We start from the raw sequence: 20,767 nt of genomic DNA, 5'->3' as shown, positions 1-20,767 counted from the left end.
GTTCCCTGGATGCTGCCTGACCTGCTGCGCTTTTCCAGCAACACATTTTCAGCTATTATCAAAAGAGGACCTATGTTGTCAAAACCTTTCATCTGACACTCATCAAGACAATTTGTAATAATTTGCCCATTCAAGAATTATTCAGCAAATGTAGGCATGTGCTTGTTGGATACAGTCTTGTTTGTTGAGGACAGCTGAATTGGTATGTTCTTTGATGTGATCTGCTCTTTGGGAGATGTGAGCTGCTCTTTGGGAGATGTGAGCTATATATCCAGCATTACATTGGCATTTCCCTTATTAATCATTTGTGTGATGAAATAGAACATAATTTTAGCTTGATGGTAGCATCCTATTAGTGTTGAACACAAATTATGTTGTTGCTGCATAGTAACAGTGAGAAACATCTAGCTTTACCTGTTGCTCCAACCTTTGTGATACTTAACCCTTGCTTCTCAGCTCAAGAAATGCATTAGAATTCTTACACTTCTATGCATTATAATATTGAACTGAGCCACTTAAACCACCATTTGTTCACCATGTACGTTTGATGCTAAAATTGCGTAAAACTATCCTGTGGAACAATGATCAGATAATTTTTGACTGTAAATCACACAAACTCATATACAGGCCGAAGGCCATCACTTCTGATCCTGAAAACTACCCGATCTACTTCAGATTAATGGTATCGCAAAAATTTAAACAGACGTTTTCACACTGTCACACTGTTGCACACATGCAGCAACAACATGAGTGGTGTTCACCACTAACAGGATGCTATCAAAATTAGAGTATTGCAGGAAAAGCACAGCAGGTCAGGCAGCATTTGAGGAGCAGGAGAGTCAATGTTTCGGGCAAAAGCCCTTCATCAGAATCCATTCAGGGAAGGCCCATTCCTGATGAAGGGCTTTTGCCCGAAACGTCGATTCTCCTGCTCCTCGGATGCTGCCTGACCTGCTGTGCTTTTCCAGCACCACTCTAATCTTGACTTTAATCTCCAGCATGTGCAGTACCCGCTTCTGACTAACAGGATGCTGTCACTCCACCTGATTCCTTTCTCAATTTGAGGCCTTCATTGGGTGTAGCACTAGCTGCAGTGCTTCCTGCCAGAGGTGCTTGCTGAGTTCAGAGGAGCTCTGATTCACCAGCAGCTCTCAAAAGGCCACATTCTACCCTCTGGTTCAGTGAACCCAGAGAAGGCCCATTGCTGCCCTGTTAAGCGCCTGATGATACAAAGACATAATGGGCTTCCTGAAATGATGTGACACAGGTATCATGTATGTCGCTAGAAAGGCTGCCGTTACTTCAACAAGACTCAATCTTTTGTTTCTGTTTTCTAATTTTATATTTTGGTTCCCATCCCTCGACCAAAATTGTGTAAATCTTCCATCACAGAATAAGCAAACCAAACTGTGAGGAAATTAGATCCCAATATGCTTTCCGTTCAACCAATCAGCCCCAAATATCAATGTCTTGATGTCCCATGAATCTAAAGATCTTCCCATGAGCTATATTTCTAGCCACACATTCATTTACTCTACCTTCCTAGATGTGGAAGCAGGAGCACTCAAGAGTTTGCTACTTTTCAGGTCCTGCCTTTGTATCCTTGCTGGTACATTACAGTCAGGGACGCCATCCCTCTTCTGTTGTCATTGCACCACAATCCCTCAGCATACTCTGCACTGAATCAGTCATGTCATCAGTGTTTTTAATTTTTAACCACCCTTCTTGGATGCATGCAGGCTATCCTTTCATAAGTTATACAAAGTCAGAGATTGTTAGAAAATCTCAACAGATCTGGCATTACCTATGGAAAAAAATCAAGAGTTAACTTTTCAGATCCAATGACCTGCCTTCAGAATAGACTTGTCTTAAACCACTCCTTTGTCTGACCAACTGTTTTTCTCTCTCTTTGAGCTCCATCTCCACCTATTCTTTACTCTCCTCCCTCCCCCCACCCCATTTTCTGTATTAAAAAAACCCTTCTCCTCGCTACCATCAGTTCTGAAGAACGGTCACTGGATCTGAAAAGTTAACTCTGATTTCTCACCACAGATGCTACCAGACCTGCTGAGATTTTTCAGCAATTTCTGTTTTTGTTTCAGGTTTCCAGCATCCACATCTAGATTCATAGCGTGGAGACAGACCCTTCAGTCCACTCCTCCATGCTGACCAGATATCCCAATCCAATCTAGTCCCACCTGCCAGCACCTGGCTCACATCCCTCCAAACCCTTCCTATTCATGTACCCATTCAGATGCCTTTTAAATGTTGCAATTGTACCAGCCTCCACCACTTCCTCTAACAGCTCATTCCATACATGTATCACCCTCTGCGTGAAAAAGTTTCTCCTTAGGTCTCTTTTATATCTTTCCCCTCTCACCCTAAACCTGTGCCCTCTAGTTCTAGACTCCCCCACCCCAGGGAAAAGACTTTGTCTATTAATCCTATCTATGCCCCTCATGATTTTATAAACCTCTATAAGGTCACCTCCCAGCCTCTGACGCTCCATGGAAAACAGTCCTAGCCTATTCAATCTCTCCCTATAGCTCAAATTCTCCAACCCTGGCAACATCCTTGTAAATCTTTTCTGAACCCTTTCAAGTTTCACAACATCTTTCCAATAGGAAGGAGACCAGAATTGCACGCAGTATTCCAACAGTGGCCTAACCAATGTCTTGTACAGCCGCAACATGACCTCCCAACTCCTGTTCTCAATACTCTGACCAATAAATGAAAGCATGCCAAGCGCCTTCTTCACTATCCTATCTGCCTGCGACTCCACTTTCAAGGAGCTATGAACCTGCATTCCAAGGTCTCTTTGTTCTGCAACAGTCCTCAGGACCTTACCATAAGGTGTATAAGTCCTGCTAACATTTGCTTTCTCAAAATGCAGCTCCTCACATTTATCTAAATTAAACTCCATCTGCCACTTCTCAGCCCATTGGCCCATCTGATCAAGATCCCGTTGTACTCTGAGGTAGCTTGGATGGAAAATAATTGCACTGGCATGTTTTTGAGGTGGGCATTTGGAAGTGGATTACCCTGTCTGATTTTTATCCACTTGGTCAGTTCAAAAAAGAAGGAACCAAGCCTATGTGACTTTAAAAAAAAGTTGTGGTTGCTTGTTTCTATGATAACCAAATATCTGCACATGAACCCATCTGAATTGTTATCATTGTGTCATACGTGTTGCAACCTTCTTTTATAAGCTGTCCATTTCCAATCATAACAGCTCCAATTGAAAAAAAATAAATGTGTATTGTTGACTTTAGCATTCTCAAAGCTAAAAGCTTAAACTCCACAAAACCCCCCAAAAGCCATTGTTTTCTTTTTGTTACAGTTATGAAGATGGCCAAGTGGGCGATATCAGTACGAACACACAAGAACCCAGCATACATAAAGAAATTCTTCGGGTCATTGGAAATCAGACAGCAACAGGTTAAAAGAATCACGCATCATCACTGACTGGATCAGAATACCTTTTCTGGCGTTTAAGCTGCAGTGCAGTTTTGAACTAAAATATTAACAATCTGATTTCAAATGCACAAAAATGAGATTTTGAATAACGCACTTTAATTTTCAGATTTCTTACCTGAACCCAACAACATGTTAGTAAGTAATTCCAAGTCTGGGGTATAGGTTTTATCAGATGGTGATTTTATTATTTTAAATTTTCCTGAAAAGATTGACCCAAATTTTATTCAACTTTGGCACTGATGGAGCATTGAGCGTGAGGTTGAATGCAGTTGCAGCCAGGTTGTGCTCCTGTGCTTGGTAAAACTGTGGGTCCTGACAAAATGTAGAACTGTGTAGTATCTGAAATAAATGATATACAATGGGGCTTGTGGGGAATACTTGAGGAAGAAAGTAAATTTCCTTAGGCATCATCTGATTCAAGGAGCCATTTTCTTTCCACATTTGTCAAGCTTTTTGTTTCTTTATTCATAAAATTCTCTAAGTTTTAGGAATGATGATATAATCCTGTCTCTTCAGGGACAGGAACCTGTATTTTAAAAAGTCAGTGTGTGTTATAACACCCTGGCTGTGCCAGTCAAACCATGATGATATCTGTTTTGAAAAATATTATATTACAATGGCAAAAATAAATTATTTCAAAAAACTGCCTGGGGTGCTTTGATTGCAGGCCTAAGTGGAGCCAACCCCTTTCTAACGTGCCATAGAGAGGCCACCTTTTATATGAAAAAGACCCTTTTTTAAACTCCTGGTGGTGATTAGCATTGGTGCTGGCTACCTCTATAAATTCCTTTTAAAAGAAAGTAAAGGTAATAAAATGTCAGCACATTGAGAAATGGTATGCCAAAATGTACATTTTTTAAAATAGAGCTATCGTGCAAAACTTTAGCACATTGAAACAATAGAAGATATTCATTTTGATATCTTGACTGGTCCAAAAATATAACACTTTATGTTTCCATAAAAGAGGCTCATTTATGTTGAAAATAAGGATTGGTCTTCAATGCTATCGCTAAAGAGAGAAAAAAAGTTATAGTACTGTTGAACTGTTTTATCATTTGTTGTTGCGAAACAAAAGTTCTTTACAGACAGTACCCTCTCACTTCTATCTCCTGAATGGAATCAATGCATTGCTCTTAAACCTTTAAAATTCTAGCAGTGTTGAATTCCCTACTGATAAATTTCTGGGTGAGATTTACTGGGTTTTGATGGTTATTATGTACAAACAAAAAGGAGAAACAACATTTTTCATAACTACTTTGTGCAGTATTGTCTGATCTTAAAGTAAAGCATGTGGATGTGGCCAAATGACATCAAATTGATGATGTCATCATCACATGACATAATAATTGGCTTCTAATTTGAAAAGTTTAATTTTGCAAGTAACATTTTGTTGTAATGTCGGGTATTATATTTGTAGTACAATACCCTCTTCAATCTGTCATGTAAGTAAGATAAAACCATGCTAACCATGGCTTTATTCAAACCTTGTGAAAAGAAATTAAGAAAGTATTTTGTTTATATGTATTAATGTATGTCACATGTTGATTTGTAGAGGGATTTACACTGGAGAGAGTTATACAGTCTGTGTTGTTTGTGTTATAATAGTGCAGATAGGGAAGTGATGGCATGGAGAGAGCATTGCAATATTTATATTTTTCGTTAAAGTTGTTCAAAGTTACAGACTCAATATAGATACAAGCACAAAACAATGCATATTCCACCCTTCTTTATCAAATACATTCAAAAACAACATTTACTTTGAAACTTCAATTTCAAAGTCTGAGAAATAGCACTGTTCAGAATGTTTGCCCTGTTCCATTTCTCTTTGCTGTCTCCCTTCATATTGGTGGTACCTGCTTCAGCTTAAGACAGTAAAAAAAATCAGGTATGGAAAAAGTTTACAAATCAAACTTTCTATAGACTTGAGATTGTTTAAAATACAAAATACCATCCTTTGAATACATCTTACATTAGCATTGTCCATTGGATTGTCTTAATATTTATGTCATTTTTAAAACAGTCTTTGTTGCTACATTTTTCAAAGTTTGAGGATGTCTATTATAAACACCTATATGTAACAAGAAAGGTATGCAATGTAAACTTCAAAACTGATACCAATGGCTTCAGCATATATTGTCAACTTAGACCTTTTTGTCAAAATGAATAAGGTTTGATGGGATCTCTAGTCATTGTCATTTGGTTAAAAAAATCATAACAGAAGTTTACTGTTCTTAATCATGGTTTAAAATATGTTTAAAATTATATTTATGTTCTGCATTTTAGGATATGTCACTTCTTTCGTCCACTTTTGGATTTTGTTTATATTGTTTCTTGTACGTTATCAATTCACCAGTCCAGCACTCTCTGGATCTTCACAGTGCAGTTCATAGGTCCTCGGTGAGGAACTGGGGTTAACTATTCAGGCAATCAGTACTGCACATTTAAAATTACCCTGACAAATAACTTGGGATATATATATTTATATTGGAACTCCAGCAGTTAATAACTCTTAATGATTTTGTTTTGGATTAATTAGAGGTGGAATCTAATTTCAGTGGAGGCACAAAATAGATGGTAATGAATCAAAATCAATGGAAATGAAAATCAAACAGGGTGAAGTTAATGCCTAGTCTGTGCCCCTGCCAAAGTGGAATTTTATCCATAATATTTTTATTCTGTATCATGCAGCAGGTGGCACTTAGATCTTTCATAATATCTGACTAAGCTTTGGTTCCAGTATATTGTACTGTGAGGAGTTGCCTACAGTTCCATTCCAATTACAATCATGATAAAGTGAACAGTTTGCTTTGAATAGCATATTTATTTTGTTCACGCTAAGTAAAATTGTGTTTTTATTAAAGGATCCTTTATTGCTAATTAAGTAAGTTAAAACAATTCTCCTCATTGATGTAAAGTAAAATTGACAGTAAGATGTGCTACCTGAGCCATTTGAGATAAAAGAAGGTGCAATAGCCATTTCTTTCCATCAATATTTTGAACACCACCCAATGGTGTTTCCGTACTGACACGCTAGAAAAGCCTTTTTCATAAATGTGAAAGGTATGCAAGTCAGGTGCCCTTTTTATAGACCATCAAATCCGGCAGCATCATTGCCAACCTTATCTCCAAAAGCACCAAGAGAATATAATTCCTAATTGTCAGCTGGAATTCTGTCACCAGGGCTCTTGACTCTACCCCCAAGAGCTACTAGCCAGAGGCAGGCAGTTCTCAGTTACCAGAAACGTCTAATTGGCTGCTGCCAGTCATCCACTTGGGCCTTCACCAGAAATCCATAGAGAAAGGTAATGGGGTGCAATAGTGATGATGGGGTTCAAGTCACTGGTGAGGGTGGGAGTATGGTGGTAGTAGAAGACTGGAGGATACTCAGAGCTGGTAACCCCTTCTGAATGCCAGGTTCTTCAATTGGGCACCGAGTGTCTCTCTAAAAAGAATAGATCCCTTCTAGAATCCACCAACCAGTCTGCAGGCAAACTGACATGGTTTTCTTGATGGAAAAATGTGGAGTCTGCTGGCAAGAAGAGGTCCTGAATTCCGCATTAATTTCCACTTCAGTTGCACACTGAGTGAAATGACAGCCTGCAAGTCTTCTTGCCTCAGACTGGGAGTTATGAGAATAGGATATCCACACTGCACCATTCTCCCCCCCAAATCAAATAACTCAAGTGCCTGTGTATTTCTCTGAATTCACACACAGGAGCATTAAATTTCACCCCATGTGCAAATGGCTGTGGTAGATGTTTGCAAGAGTGACAGGAACTCCAATACATTTGGCAGTGTTTCAGTGTATTAATTATTATTGTGGTGTGTTGTGAAATGTGTTTTTGGAATGTGGAATGCCTTTTTGCATAGCTAATTGTTGTTTTTATAAGCCTAGCCTTTGAATACACACTGAAAGAGTGCTCCATACTTGGAGCTACTGTCTATCAGGAGAAATAATACATTAGGGCTCCATCTACCTGATCTTGTGGTCCAGGTGGATGTAAAAGATGTTTCATTGTGCTCCAGAGAAGAGCAGTGATTTTTTTTTCCCTGATCCAGGTCTTCTATTCCTAGGTCAATGAGTGGGATCTTACTGTTCCCAAATTGGCTGCCGCGTTTACCTACATAACATCTTCTTGCATTTCAAAAGTTATTCCCTGGTTATGAAATACTTTGAAATCTCCTTTAATTATAATATGGAGGTATATAAATACAAATTCTGTATTTCTCCTTCCTCTTCGGCATTTCCACAAAGTGCAGAAGTGAAGTTGAACAAATTTCAAGATGAAACATGTATAGTACTGCACTGTCAACAGGAGAAGAGTGGAAGAATGCTGACTTGTTTGAAGCTAATATCACTGTGATGAAACCTGACCTTGAAGCTAAGTGACACATTCTCATTAGTTACAAGAGAGACTGAAATGACGAAACTTTGAATTTGGTAAGAGCCAAATGAAGTAATGTCCATGGAGATGGGAGACCGTGTTCCAGTCTCTACTGGTTGCAACTCTGCCAGGGTATCCAGAGGCCTTTGACACACGCTATTAGGAAAGGATCAAAATGGGGACTAGTTGATCAGTAATGAAAACAGATCTACTGGGATGAAAGACAGCGAGGTAATCATTGATGGCAATAAACTGTTGGAGAGATGGGTGAAACACTATCTTGAGTTGTACTTTAGAGAGAACATTGTCTCCAAGGAGACTCCTGACACCATAGAACACCTATAGCAAAGCTGGAGATCAGAACCTAAATGGAGGAGTTTGAAACCGGCACAATCTTTGTGTCTGCTTCAGGGAGCAGGCTGCTCCCAGGCATCTGTACAATGTAGATTGCAATCCTGTACACATTTAGCTTCAATGATTACAATAGCCATTGAGATATCTCCTTGCTGAGCACCATAGAAAAAATATTTGATTATTCTGTCACTTCAGATCTAGCTGAACATGTCTATCCCGAGGCAAAAGTAAGGATTGCAGATGCTGGAAACCAGAGTTTAGAATTCCTGATGAAGGGCTTTTGCCCGAAACATAGACTTTCCTGCTCCTCGGATGCTGCCTGACCTGCTGTGCTTTTCCAACACCACCCATGTCTATCCCGAGTCTCACTGTTGTTTCAGAGCTGAAAGATCCCCAATGACATAATCTTCTCAGTCCAGCAGCTATGAGAAAAAAGTCATGAACAAAGACAATCTCATCAATCTCACCAGAGCATTTGAACATGTGAGCAAAGGCTATCTGAGGTGTTGGAGACTATTTCCTGCCCAGTGGGAACCACTCATTGTGATCCCTTTCCATAACAACATGATGGGTACTGTCAGCTTTGCTAGGACAACAGCAGACCAGTTGAAATTCACAGTGCAGGTCAAACAGGATTGTGTTCTGGTAATGACGAACTTTGTCCTGTGATTTTCTTTGCTGCTATCATATGTCTTTGGGTCATTTACTGGGTGTCTCCTTGTATATTAGCACAGATGAAAAATTCTTCAAACTTGCTTGCCTGAAATCCAAGACAAAGGTACACTAGGACAATGCTGCACTAAGATTCCCTACTGAGGAACACACAGTGACAAATGGATAGGTCCCCTCATGCGTGTAATAGTTTGATTTGACCATCAGCATGAGGAAAATAAATTAGATAGTCAAGGATGTTGGTATGCCACCATCTTTAAGCATCAACAATATAATGCTGGCAGTTTTTGGTATACCTTGGCTCCACAGTCACCAGCAGTGATGGTAGAATCCATTACAAAAGCTGCAGCTGCTGTTCCCGAATAAGAGTGCTTGGAATTCGAGCATCCTGGCTGAGAACACCAAACTGTGTCCTCAGCACACTCCACTACTGCAGGGAAGTCTGGACAACACATGCTAGGCAGGAGAAAAGGTTAAACAGTTTCCATCATCACTAAGGTGTAATCTCTTGACAGAGAAAGGTGACCAACTCGGAGGTCCTGCAGTGTCTAATTCAATCTGTGTACACTCAGTACTGAGCCAACCATATTTGTGCTGGCATGGCTATGTTCACTGTATGCATGATGGCCCTCTGTCCTTTGTACATAAATTGGCCACCTTCTGGGCATCTGTACCTTTACCATAAAGATACTTATTGACATTAACAACTTGCACACAGTTGCTGATGCCAGTGGCCTCTGGAGGCTGACTGTTTGGAAAAAATGACAAGCTGAGTTGGATGAGAAGTCATCCCATGAAAAACAGAAATCAGTAGTTCCTCAGTTCACTGTCTTCCTGGTGCAAAAAAAGGGGCAGAGATTATCATTTTGGATTGAGACTCCTGAGCCACATCAGGTGAATCTTAACACAGAGTTGACAATCATGGCTTAAAACAAGGTCTTGCAAGATTGAATTGGGCTACCATATATCAAAATTACCATGCCATATAACCATATATTTCTTACAAAGTGCCTCATTATTTTGGAATATCTCCATGTGTTTCACATCATTATTTAAAAGTGTGATTTTTTTTTAAAAAATTGACTAATGCTGATTAAACAAAAGGTCTTTGCAGTGAATAGCAGAAACCTTTGCTAGTCACTGAACATGTCTAAGAAATAGTTTAAGTTTTAGGTTATGATTTTATGTCTACATCAGGGGAGAAAGGATAATTTATTTATCAATTTGATTTGATTTCCACATATTATGTTCCAGTTCTTCAGTTCAAAAGATGGTCTTTGATATAACTCTTGAACGTTGTATGTGAAGATGAAGCAATTTACCTTTTAGAGCAGATGGTGTAGACTGCATTTGGTCTGGATGCATTTCTTCTCAGAGTGCTTTCTATAGTTTACCACAAATGACATGCTGCAACCATTGCTTCCATCTCCACACAGAGGGCTGCACTAGTCACAATTTACTCATGCTCCGGGGCACCTGGCATGTGTCTATAATGATGTGGATGCCCATTGGCCAAGCTAAAGTGAAATAATTTTCTTCTGGTGGAAAATGAAAAAAAAAAGTAGCTTGTATCCTCCTATCAAGAAGAAATAACCAAGAGAAGTGGTGCTCTATCCACCCAAGTAATGAGGTATACAGTAAGCTACCTCTACCCTGAAAGAGTGCAATTTGCATCATTTTGTAATACTCTATTTTTGCTTGTTGCACTTAGTTCACTACAGTTAACAAATTGACTGTACAGTTTAACTGCAATGTAAGAGGTTAAGGATGTATGCTTGGCACACAAGTAAATAGAGTGATCCATTGCTAGATGTTGTGAGAAATGATCTGATCAAAATGTTGCATGAGCAATGCAGTATATTTTGTGGTAAAGCTGCTGAGAAATTATATATTTTTTCAAAATAATTTGGATATAGTGATGTACACGTCAAATTATCTGATTGATAAGTTTATAATTCTATCACTCGGTTGTGCTTTCTTGTGCGCATTTGAGCTCCTGCGGGTCTGCTATCACACTGGAGCATTATTAGCATTGTTTTATAGGGATGTTTGGTTCGGGATGCTAGTGTGTCAAGATTGTACATCCTGTCTCAGCTGACAATCTGAACCTTTGTTTTTGTCCCAATGTTGCTGCAAGAATTTCTTTTCGTTTTTCATGAAATGGTAATCAGCTGATATTTTGGGGGGAAAAACACAATTGCTTGTGTGCCTTTCTGTAACTTTAAGTGATTGTAATTAAATTAAAAGCTCTGGGATGACATTAGATTTTTGCAGTAATGCAAAATTAGTGAAAACAAATTGACAGTCTGTTTTCACACTCTGCTCAATTTTCTTTTCTATTTGTGGTGTCAGGCAGGGTATAAAAGGCCTGATAAATCTCAAAAACTTGGTTTTGCACAACTTGATGAGGGCAGAGCAGTGCACTTGATCTATATGGACTTCAGTGAGGGCATCTGACAATGGTCCTTGTGGTAGACAGCTTAGCTAGGAATATCAGGAGAACTAACTATTTGGATACAGAACTGGCTCGAAGGTCAAAGACCAAGGTTGGTGGTGGAAGGTAGCTTTTCAGACTGGAGGCCTGTGACCAGCATTGTGCCACAAGGATTGGTGCTGGGTCCACTGCTTTTCGACATTTATATACATGATTTGGATTTGAACATAGTAGGTATGGTTAGTAAGTTTGTAGATGACACCAAAATTGGAGGTGTAGTCAACAGCAAAGGTTACCTTAGACTACAATGGAGATCTTGATCAGATAGGCCAAAGGGCTAAGGAGTGGCAGATTGAATTCAATTTAGAAAAAATTGAGGTGCTGCATTTTGGAAGGACAAATCAGGGTTTTATACACTTACTGGTGAGGAGTATTGCTGAGCAAAGAGACCTTGGAGGGCAGGTTCATGGTTCCTTGAAAGTGGAGTCACAGGTAGATAGGATAGTGAAGGCGGCGTTTGGTATGCTTGCCATTATTGGTCAGAGTGGTGTTAAAAACAAGGACTGCAGAAGCTGGAAACCAGAGTCTAGATTATAGTGGTGCTGGAAAGGCACAGCAGGTCAGGCAGCATCCGAGGAGCAAGATCAGAGTATTGAGGTATAGGCGTTGGGAGGTCATGTGGCTATACAGGATACTGATTAGGCCACTTTTGAAATACCACATGCAATTCTGGTCTCCCTGCTATTGGAAGGCTGTTGTGAAACTTGAATGTGTTCAGGAAAGATTTACAAAGATGTTGCCTTGTTTGAAGGGTTTGAGCTATAGGGAGAGGTTGAATAAGACTGGAACTATTTTCCTAGTGTGTCGGAGGCTGAGGGTGACCTGATAGAGGTTTATGAAATTATGAGGGACATGGATAGGGTAGAGAGACTCGGGGTGGGAGAGTCAAAAACTAGAGGGCATAGCTTTAGGCTGAGAGGGATAAATGTAAAAGGGCAACTTTTTCAAGCAGAGGATGGTGTATGTCTGGAATGAGCTGCCAGAAGAAATGGTGCAGGCTGGTACAATTACAACATTTAAAATAATCTGGATTGGTATATGAATGGGAAGGATTGAGGGAGATGGGCCAAATGCTGGCAAATGAGACTACATTAATTAAGGATATCTGGTCAGCATGGACAAGTGAGACCAAAGAGTCTGTTTCCTTGTTGTACATCTCTATGACTCTAACTGTCCAAGTCAGATTTTACCTCAACTACTTAGGGCTGAATGGCCTGTTACTTTTACTGTTCCTATGATTTAACTGAGCTATCTTTTTTCATAAATTTGAAGAAAATAAACCTTGCACTTACCAATGAATTATTCAATCAATGTCGTTCAATTAGAAAACCAGACTAAAAGCTGCCATGTGAATAACAAGATAAAGAATAGGTGTTTAGAACAAGATCCTGCAAGTGAATTGATATTTTGAATTCCATGTATGAAGCCGACTAAAGTTGGGTTCATCTTTGTTCAGGTTTTGAACTAGCCCTCAATTGTATTACACATCAAGTTTATGCATTTTGTTATACCCTTGATATGTTCCAAATGGAGATAATCAGAGAAACAACAGAATCTTGCAAATGAAAGTTTTGATTTCAAATGTAAATGTTAAGACATTGCAGTCTTGCTTTCTTAATGACTTTGAGAGGGTATTAATGATAATTATTGCATGCTGGGAAGTATGAGGACACCAAAATTATTGAGCTAACCACTGTAACCAAAAGGTAAAATACTGTCAATTTCCTGAATCCCTTTAATATCTATCGATATTTTAAATGCAGAAAGTATGTTCGAGGTTTAGATAAACTGTCTAATAGTAGGTCAACATCTGAAAGGTGGAGATAAGTTATTATTTTGTGAGTTTTGTCATCATAAAATTAGAAATACATCCAAAATTCTAATCTATCCTATCCTTTGAGATTTCTATCATTAGTTGTCTTTGGAATTCAAGTTGGTCTTTGTCAGTAGTGCAAGTCTGGTGCGAGTCAGTTGGCAGTCTATTTACCCCACACTATTTTAAATCAGACAGTGTTGATTCCTTGTCACCTGTTGTGTGCTATGCCAAAGACCAATTTACCCCTATTTTATCTCAAAATTGTAAGTTCATATCGTGAATTACACAGTATTTAAACAAAGTGCACACAAATGTAAAACTCAATGCTTTCGCTTCCATTTGAATAAGAATCAGAGGGTGAAATTGACTGTGAAAGAAAACCTTGCAGGATATAAAACAACCTTTTTTTTGCTATTACTTATTCTGTACTGCCGTTGAAGATCAATTTCACCACTACTGCATTCAATTCCAGGTATTTTGTTCCTTTCACGCTTTCCTTTCAAATCTGATACAAAATGCAGAGCAGCTGTCATAACAGATGTAATTGTAATTCAGTACCTTAGCTTTCAGTGCCTTAGAAATATAAGATACTGTCAACAACAACATCAATGTACATGATGTAAATATTGCCAAAAATACAGAGGCCAAATATTTTCTGTACTTGGTTCACATGGCTTTTAATTAGAAACTTCAACTCCTGTCGCTGTTTAATTTCTCTTTATTTGGAGTTTTGTTTGCTGGTTTACAAACTGTTTTGATCAATCATTGATGTAAATGCTTAATTAAAAAGAGAAATCTTTCTGGTGATTTTTCTGTGTCTGTGTGGTTCCAGTTGTGCAGTTGGAAATGTTGAGTTGCATCCAATAAGTGCTACCAATCAAGTCATATATTTATTTAGCTAGTCCAAACTATGCAGAAAATCATATTTTAACAACATATTTTGGAAATATGAGTTTTAACTCAAAGAATTGCAATAAATCTATGTCAGAATCAAAAATCTTGTAAAATTACAATATTTTAGTTTTACACAAATTACAAAGAAAAATCCATTGTGGGGACTGTAGGGGAAGTTCCAGTGGCTTGAAAGCTGCATGTTAATGCTCTGGTGAGTCACTGGGTATGAATGTCTGAAAGGATCTTGCAAGTGTGAATAAACGACAGGCCAAAGTCTTGGAAGACCAAACTTTTCCATTGGGCCTTGCTAAAGCACTCCTGCCTTTATCCAAATCTGGGTTTAGAATACAATTTTGAGACTAATTAATGATTGCCATGATTGGAATTGGCCAGGAAGTGTTCAACACAGTAGAGAATCCCACCCCTGATCAAACTTAATTTTCATGGATCAGTTGATAGTATTCCATTCTCACTGTGGATACGGAGTGGGCTGGCTGACAAAGCAATACATCTCAGGGTGCCTCAGGGACCAAGGGAATGGAAACCTAGATTCTCAGACATGGCTGGAGGCATTGTTAGAGGGAGCCCTGAGGAGGAAGGCTATTGCAAACCCATTAAGCCAATGACCCCACCTTTCTGTCTGTATCTCTCTCACTCTTGCATGCAGCGACTATGCTATTTTATATGGCTTCATGCTCTCCTCCAGTAGATCAAGGGGAACTTTGAGCAAAATACTTATGATCAAGCATGCCTATTAGAACAAAGAACAGTACAGCCAAGACTGCGCTGACAAGCTGTCTTTCTAAACAAAAATCTTTTGACTCTAAACAATATTCATCCCTCTATTCCCTGCCCATTCATGTATCTATCAAGATAACTCTTAAACGTTGCTATTGCATCCTCCTCCATCACCTCTTCCAACAACACATTCCACCCTCTGGATAAAATACTTCCTTCTCAAATTTCCTTTAAACATTCCCCCATTTACCCTAAAATCATATCCCATAGTAATTGACATTTCCAGCCTGGGAAAAAGGCTCTTATAATCCATTCTATCCATCTCTGTCATAATTATATACATTTTCTCCTTGTGAAGTAGAGCATGACAACACAACTTTATTTAAAGCTGAAATCCTCAAAGATATTGTAACAAATGTTAATAGTGTTGGCTGAGTCTTGGCAAACTTTCCAAGAAAGTTGTCAAACTTGTTTGTGAAATTGTTTTTAAACCTCCAGCAGCAAATGAACATTAAAATCTGCTACACTTTTTAATGAATGCTCAAAATTTATAGCAATGATCAACTGGTGTGTTAGCAGTGACTATTAGTTCAATTGTTGACCTGCAAAATACCATTCAGTCTTCATGAGGATTAACCAGCATTTTTAACAACAATCAGCAACCTTACACTCTCTCGCTCTCTCTTCTAGCACTAGTTTCAACACCAAAATGGCATTTAACACAAGCCAAACTAGCATTTCAGCTCAAATTGACCACACTGGAAATTCTAAAGCAGCTAATTAGCCAGAGAAATTTACCTTTTATAAATAATAAATAAAGTAAATGAAAGGAAAATATTTGAATTCAGCACTATAACCAATTTTAGGCTTATGAAAGTAGTCGCTTACAATAGCCTTAAAACGTGAATAGCCACTTTATATTCAAAAAAAGATTGCTCTTTAAACAGGAGGAAGTTGCATCGAACCATGATAAAAGCAAAATAATGTGGATGCTGGAAATATGAAATGAAAATTAAAAAGTGCTGTAGAAATTCTGCAGGTTTGACAGTATTCATGGAAATAAATAGAATTTATATTTCAGGTTCAGGATAAGATATACAGAACTGTCTTCATAAATATAGAGAGTACCCCCAGTGGTCAGTATTAAGACCACTACTTTCCTTGATATATATAGAATCCCTTCAATGGGGAATCAGGGCATTTGGCCCATTGAGTCCATACCTGACCCACCAAAGAGCATCCCACCCAGACTCATCCCTGTACCCTACATCTGCAACCCTGCATTACACATGGCTAATCCACCTAGCCTGCACATCCCTGGACATTATCGGCTATTAAGCATGGCCAATCCATCTAACCTGCACATGTATGGACTACAGGAGGAAACTCACGCAGACAAGAGGAGAATGTGCAAACTCTACAGTTGCTAGAGGCTGGAATCGAACTCAGGTCCCTGACACTGAGCCACCGTGCCACCCAAAATACATTAATGAATTGACTTGGGAGGACAGGGCATAATTTCAAAAAAATTGCAAAACTTACATAAAATAAACCTGGAATTAAGAGGCTAATGGCGATCATGAAACCATTGTCGATGGTTGGGAAAACCCATCTGGGAAGGAAGATGGACAGGTATGTTCTAGAGAGTAGTGCCAAGTTGAAGGGATGAATCAGAGGTAAGGTAGGGGGAGGGAAGATAAGGAAACTGGTGAAATCGACATCGATTCCATGTGTTTGGAGAGTCGCAAGGCGGAAGATCAGGCGTACTTCCTCCAGTCATTGGGTGGCTAAGATTTGGTGGTGGAGGCGGCCCGGGACTTGCATGTCCTTGACAGAGTGGGAGGGGGAGTTGAAGTGGTCGGCCACAGCGCAGTGGGATTGTTTGGTGCATGTGTCCCAGAGATGTTTTCTGAAATGTTCTGCAAGCTGGCGTCCTGTGTCCCCAACATAGAGGAGACCACATCAAGAGCAACAGACACAGTAGATGAGGGATTTGGACATGCAGGAAAGTCTCTACTGGTTGAAGAAGCATCATTTGGAGCCTTGGATGTAGGTGAGGGCATAGGTATGGACACAGATTTTACACCTCTTGTAGTGGCTAGGGAGGTACCGGGAGTGGAGAGTGGGTTGATGATGATGGTGGTGGCGGCGGCGGTGGTGGTGGTGGGGGGAGGGCGGGGTGGACATAGCAAGGGTGTTGCAGAGGGAACAGTCTCTGCAGAATGCAAAAAGGGGTGGGGAGGGAAATATTTCTCTGTTATTAGGGTCTGACTGTAGGTGGCGGAAATGGCAGAGGATTGTATCCAGAGATTGGTGGGGCGGAAGGTGAGGACCAGGGGCTGTATCCTTGTTGCAGTTGGAGGAATGGGGTTCAAGGGCGGAGGTGCAGCAAGTGGAGGAGATGCACTGGACAGCATTTTTGACTATGTGGAAGGGGAAGTTGGGTGTACAGGAGGAAACTTGAAGTTTATCTGGGATGTTCTGGAGTGGAACTGATCCTCTTGGGAGCAGATGCGGCAGAGGCAGAGGAATTGGGAATAAGGGATAGCATTTTTACAGGAGGCAGTGTGGGAGAAGATGTAGTCCAAGTTGCTCAGGGGGTTGGTGTGTTTGAAGTAGATGTCCATGTTGAGTCGGTTGCCTGAAATAGAGATGGAGAGGTCCAGAAAGGGGAGGGAGGTGTTCAAGGTGGTCCAGGTGAACTTGAACAGACGAAAGGCGAGGGAACTCTGCAGCGCTGCATGGAGCAATTTTAAACTGATCAATTCAACTTGAGGGGAACTATTGTTTCAAGTTTCTATTCATACATTGTGTTGATACTGTATCATCATTAGGTTTATACATTATTCTGTGCAGACATCCTTTCCATTCTTATTTGACTTTTTGAAATGTTGTGTACTCTGGAATATTTATTTTCTAAACTTGATCACATACATGATAATGTATTAGATCTGTAATCATATGCATCCGTGTTTCTGGATTTGTATACATGCACAGTTGCAGGTGTCAACAGACACGGCCAAACATAAATTATATTGTTTCTATTTTTGACTTTAAAAAGCAGGGCTATTTCAGTTCTTTGTAATTTTGAAGGCTTTTTTTTTCATTTTAGCATCAGTATAAATTCTTATCCATTTCTTCAAATGAAACTTATGACAGCTGCTATTAATAACAATGATTCCAGTTGAGCTATAAAACAAACTCTCATACACATCAAATGTTTTGTAATTAACTCATCCATACAAGCCTTTTCATAATTTACAATGGCTGATGGATTGATTTTAGCTGAAAAAGCAGACTAGAGTTGAATACATTGGTGTATTAACTTCACTGAATGATACCTAAACAAATATGAAAATGGTGCTTTCAAAGTTTCTTTCAAAACCCTAAAGATTAATTGTTGAAGAAAAAGTATTTTTATGTGCATTGCATAGATCCTGAATTTCAATACTAAAATACACAAAAATTCAATATAAAATGCAAGATTGGCTAATGGAAATTTATTTTAAAGCATGAAAATTTATATTAAATATGGGATTGGCACCATTATTTTTACTGCATTTAACACTGCCACAGACATAATTTCAAAATATGCAAGCAGATGCAATTTTCAAATTGGGAATGAATACATCACGGTAAATACTCTGGTTGAATATAGGAACAGTTAAAATCGCAGAGAGGAATTTGAAATTGCTGCAAGTGCTTGTTCGATTCAATCACACAGCATTTCAACGTAATTTTTTAATCCAACACCATTTTTTTTCTACCAGTTAACAAAAGATTCTGGGTACTATTTCAGAATAGATTATATATAATAGAATAGCAAGACTGAAGCAGTGATTCAATCCAGTGACTGAACATCTATAAACTACAAAGACAAGACACTGCTTGTAGTTTGTGTACGGTCTGAAATAGCAATTATTCCAGTTCAATATGGCAGCATTAAAGTCAATGATACAAAAAAATATACATTACATTTGTGATATGGAATTTATATGGAAATTGAAAATGAAAATAGGTATATGAATCGAGTGATGTTGTTTCAGATGTTTAATAAATTCCCTGGTTTCCTAAAATCTTAGAGATCTACTGCAAAATATCATTAGTCACATTGGCTGCCAACTATTTTAAGCATTAGCTTGCAAATTATAATTTGGTTTCTCCTGGAAAATGTAATTTCTCCTAGTCATTTTAAATATCCAAAGAAAAACATTCTAGAAAATCATTACATTTAACTGAAATGTCAAGCTATGTGGATCGAGGTTGTGATAATGATGCCAAGGAAACATAGAAAATACTTGCACATGTAGTTTTGTTTGCTTTTATTTATTATTATTCTTTTATTATTGATTGCTTTCCTTGATTCTTTACTAATCTATTCTTGCTATAATTTACCGCCTCTTTCTATGCACACAGAGGACTGTGCAGAAATAACAGTACTGTGCTGTATGGATGAGTTTCATGTTATAACTTTTCTGGAGTGAAAGGAAAATCCAGATGAGTGAAAAGGGACTGCAGTGCAGAGACTGGGAAGGCAACTCACAAAAATCGCCATAGGGCAGTTGATGTAGTTTTGTTATTTCAGTTTTTCTCTCTTCCACCAACAACTTACATTGCAGCATTGATTGAATCTGCTTACTTTCTGCATTTCCGCAGAAACTTAAATGCCTTTAGTTACAAACACTTGGAAAGACAGGTCGAAGTTTGGCTTTGTACTTGGGCCTGGAATAAAGAAATGACTTTCCAGATGGAGGTGATAGAGTGCAAGCCATTACAGAAACAATAGTTTCAACACCATAAAATACTTACCATTATATTTACATAATTCATGAAAACACATCCCAGTTAAATATTTGACAGATGTAAGTTAAAATTAATTCTTTATACATCTACTGAGCAAAATCAAATTATGATATTTTGAATATAATTATACATTGATGCATTTGGAGAAAGAATGGTGCATGAGACAAGCTGGACAATAAGGATTGCGGTTAACACTAAACATATACAACCTTAATAAAATCATTTTGAAATCCATGTGGAGCAGTAATTCCTGAAAGACAGAATTATTTAACTCAACCAATGTAATTATGTATTTCAGATTAAGATCAGAAGTCACACAACACCAGATTACAGTCCAATAAATTTACTTGAAATCACACGCTTTTGGAGCATTGCTCCTTCATCAGGTTCACCAAAAACTTGTGATTTCAAATGAACCTGTTGGGCGATAACCAGGTGTCATGTGACTTCTGACCTTGTCCACCCCTATCCAACACCAACACCTCCACATCATATTTCAGTATATGCCTTTGGCCTTCAACTCATCCTGCACTCGTGCCAGATAGGTTGGATCAGGATACCCAAACCTGAAAAAAGAACAATATTTTTAATGAAATCAAGATATTTTATAGTTGGATCACAGACATGGTTCAAGTATCAGATCAATTCAATATAAATCATAATTGTATTTGACAAAGTTGTTCTGGTTCTTTTGTTGAGCACTTTAAATCAGTGCACTCTGATTATCATAACTGTGGCCTGAGGCTAACAGGATACTAGCACAATAGACACAGAGCATAGATAATTAGTTTAAGGTGGATGTGGGAAGAGAATACACATATGTAATGTCTAACATTGTAGTAACTGCCGAAGTGTCCGAGTCCAGCCACCACCTTCAATAGAAATGTTAACTACCTGAGACTGCTTGTATACAAGTGTTAATACTTCAGATCTGCAGTAATGGAAAATGATCTTCCTTCTGGATGTAGGTTTGCTCGCTAAGCTAGAAGACTCGTACACTAGGTAACATCATCAGTGGGCCTCCGGATGAAGCACTTTTGGCATGGTCCGCTTACTGTGTGCGTGTTTAGGTTTCCTTGGGTTGGTGATGTCATTTCCTGTGGTGGTGGTGTCATTTCATATGGCAATGTCATT

At 38.8% G+C, this 20,767-nt stretch overlaps 2 protein-coding genes across 3 annotated transcripts in view; one reads left to right on the top strand and one right to left on the bottom strand.

Moving 5' to 3' along the window:
* parp8 (poly (ADP-ribose) polymerase family, member 8) overlaps positions 1-14,005 on the top strand; it is a 384,586-nt gene extending 370,581 nt beyond the window's left edge. The window contains exon 26 of the mRNA XM_043688244.2: positions 3,341-14,005. Within this exon, the coding sequence (XP_043544179.1) occupies positions 3,341-3,443 (103 nt within the window). The 3' untranslated portion in view covers positions 3,444-14,005. The remainder of the gene's footprint in view (positions 1-3,340) is intronic.
* A 70-nt stretch (positions 14,006-14,075) lies between these two features.
* LOC122549060 (E3 ubiquitin-protein ligase DTX3L) overlaps positions 14,076-20,767 on the bottom strand; it is a 28,738-nt gene continuing 22,046 nt past the window's right edge. For both annotated transcript variants that reach the window (XM_043688258.2, XM_087989337.1), the window contains exon 4: positions 14,076-20,199. In XM_043688258.2, the coding sequence (XP_043544193.2) occupies positions 20,130-20,199 (70 nt within the window). In that variant the 3' untranslated portion in view covers positions 14,076-20,129. The remainder of the gene's footprint in view (positions 20,200-20,767) is intronic.

This window comes from Chiloscyllium plagiosum, unplaced genomic scaffold (assembly GCF_037043375.1).
Source record: "Chiloscyllium plagiosum isolate Xiang-an unplaced genomic scaffold, Cpla_swu_hap1 HiC_scaffold_1, whole genome shotgun sequence".
Lineage (NCBI taxonomy): Eukaryota > Metazoa > Chordata > Chondrichthyes > Orectolobiformes > Hemiscylliidae > Chiloscyllium > Chiloscyllium plagiosum.
The sequence above is the reverse complement of the archived record's forward strand: the minus strand, read 5'-3'. Positions and strand labels throughout refer to the sequence as shown.